At 50.6% G+C, this 1,909-nt stretch overlaps 1 protein-coding gene across 1 annotated transcript in view; it reads left to right on the forward strand.

Moving 5' to 3' along the window:
• The first annotated feature begins 294 nt into the window (after window positions 1-294).
• The window catches only part of EWSR1 (EWS RNA binding protein 1), a 22,816-nt gene continuing 21,201 nt past the window's right edge, over window positions 295-1,909 (forward strand). Inside the window, exon 1 of the mRNA XM_029964899.1 lies at window positions 295-301. Within this exon, the coding sequence (XP_029820759.1) occupies window positions 295-301 (7 nt within the window). The remainder of the gene's footprint in view (window positions 302-1,909) is intronic.

Raw genomic sequence — 1,909 nt, forward strand, 5'->3', positions numbered from 1 at the left:
CTCTCAGCTCTCCCTGGAGCCTTCTCTTCTCCAGGGGAACCCCCCCAGCTCTCCCAGCTTTTCCCCGTAGGAAAGGGATGTTTTCCATCATGTCCGTGGCTCCAAATTGATTGGAATAAACCAGGGAACCACCAGAGGAGGAAACACGTTTTTCCCCGAGGGCTCCAAGTGGATACAAACAGTTCAAAACTGAGACTCCCCAACTGTGTCACCTTTAAAGTGCCTTAAAGGCCAAGGTCTGATGTCTCATAAAGAGGATTTCCTATTTTTCCATGAAGGAAAACATCCCAGACCATGGAGTGTGAGGGACTATCATTAATAGCATCTTGGAGAGCTTAAAAGTATGTTAAAAAAAAAAAAAAGTAAAGAAATATTTAGCAGTGGAATTGTCAAAATGGGGGTTAAACCCACAGCTGTCTTTTCCCTTAATTCATGGAATTGTTCCTCCTGGGAGCTGCTATTTTGGGCTGCTGTTGTGCTCCTGAGCCTGGTGAAATTAAAGGATGAAGATTAATTTCCCCCAGGAAATAAAAGCCGGGAGATGGGTTTAACTAAATGAACCATAATGTTATTTTTTTTATTAATGTTTCACCTTTCATCTCAATCCGGGCGAATTAAAAGAGAGGGATCCCAAATTCCATACCTGGAATTAACTCCTGCCAAGGGGGAGATGTTGGGTTTGGGTGGGACTTTGAGGAATGGGGGTTTTTGAAGGGGGTTAATTGATGCCCCTGTGTGGAGCTGGAGGCCAAAAGGGGGCTGAAAAATGGGGAATTTAATGAGGAATTTGGAGGTTTTGGTGACAGGGAAAAGAGGAGCAGGGTGGGATGGAGTGGGAGAGGGAAACTGGATGAGGGGATCAGGTATTAATTAACACTCAGGATTAGCAGAGCCACAAAAAACAAATTGAAAAAAAAGCCTAAAACACCGAATTTAACATGGAAAATGTTTCAACTCGTGAGGGAAGTGGGAATTGTGCCAGAGGAGTTGAAGTCGTGCCCTGAATCCCGGGATCAGGGAAGCCCTGGGAGAACAGGCTGGTGTCTCTGTGTCCTGGGAGGTGTTTGGGGCAGCTCCTGGTGTGCTGGGCAAGGTCAAAGGAATTAGTAACTGCCAGGAATTCCTGCTGGGATCACCAGGCAGGGATCAGCTCTGCCGGCAGGGAAGGGAGCAGGAGGAAAAGCTGGGAGCACATGGAGAGGCTTGGGAGGAAAGTTTCAGCAGGGATGAGCCCACGGGAGGCTGTGGTGTGTGGAGAGGGTGTTTTCCCAGTGATTCCTGGGGCTCCCTCACCTTGGGAACAGCGGGATAGGCTTTGGAGCCCTTCAGGTCCTTCCTGGAATTCCTGAGCAGGGGCAGGAGTTGGACTGGACGAGCCATGAGGGTCCTTCCCAGCTCAGGATAGTCCATGATTCCGGGATGAACTCGGCTCTGTGGCTGAGATCAGCATCCCCAGAGGTGTGATGGTGATGGGAACGCTGGAATCTCTTCCCACACGGGGATGGAAATCTGGGAATGCTGCCCCAAATCCAGCTCCTGCCTCTGGCTGAGCAGCAGAGCCCGGCGAGGTCTGGGCTCATCCCTGAGCTCAGGGATTCCCTGATCCTGGCAGAGCTGGGATCTGCCTGCTTGGAATGATGGATTCCTCCCTCGCTCCAGAGGCTGGCAGCTGGAATTGGTGCCTTTGAGGGAAGTGGGAGCTGCAATCATCCCAAATTTAGCCTCCTAATTGCCCTGTGGATTCATTTGCCATCCCCGCCAGCAAACCAAGTTCAGCCCAGGCTTTGTGCTTGGGTTTCCAGGATTTTGCTTCTCCTCTAAATCAGGGTGTTGACGTGGATTGGGGATTTGGGGCGGGAATCACTCCCAGCTTCCCTAATCCCACCCTGCCAGGGCACAAGGGATGCAA

Source organism: Manacus vitellinus, unplaced genomic scaffold (genome assembly GCF_001715985.3).
Source record: "Manacus vitellinus isolate BGI_N305 unplaced genomic scaffold, ASM171598v3 scaffold_84_pilon, whole genome shotgun sequence".
NCBI classification, from domain to species: Eukaryota; Metazoa; Chordata; class Aves; order Passeriformes; family Pipridae; genus Manacus; species Manacus vitellinus.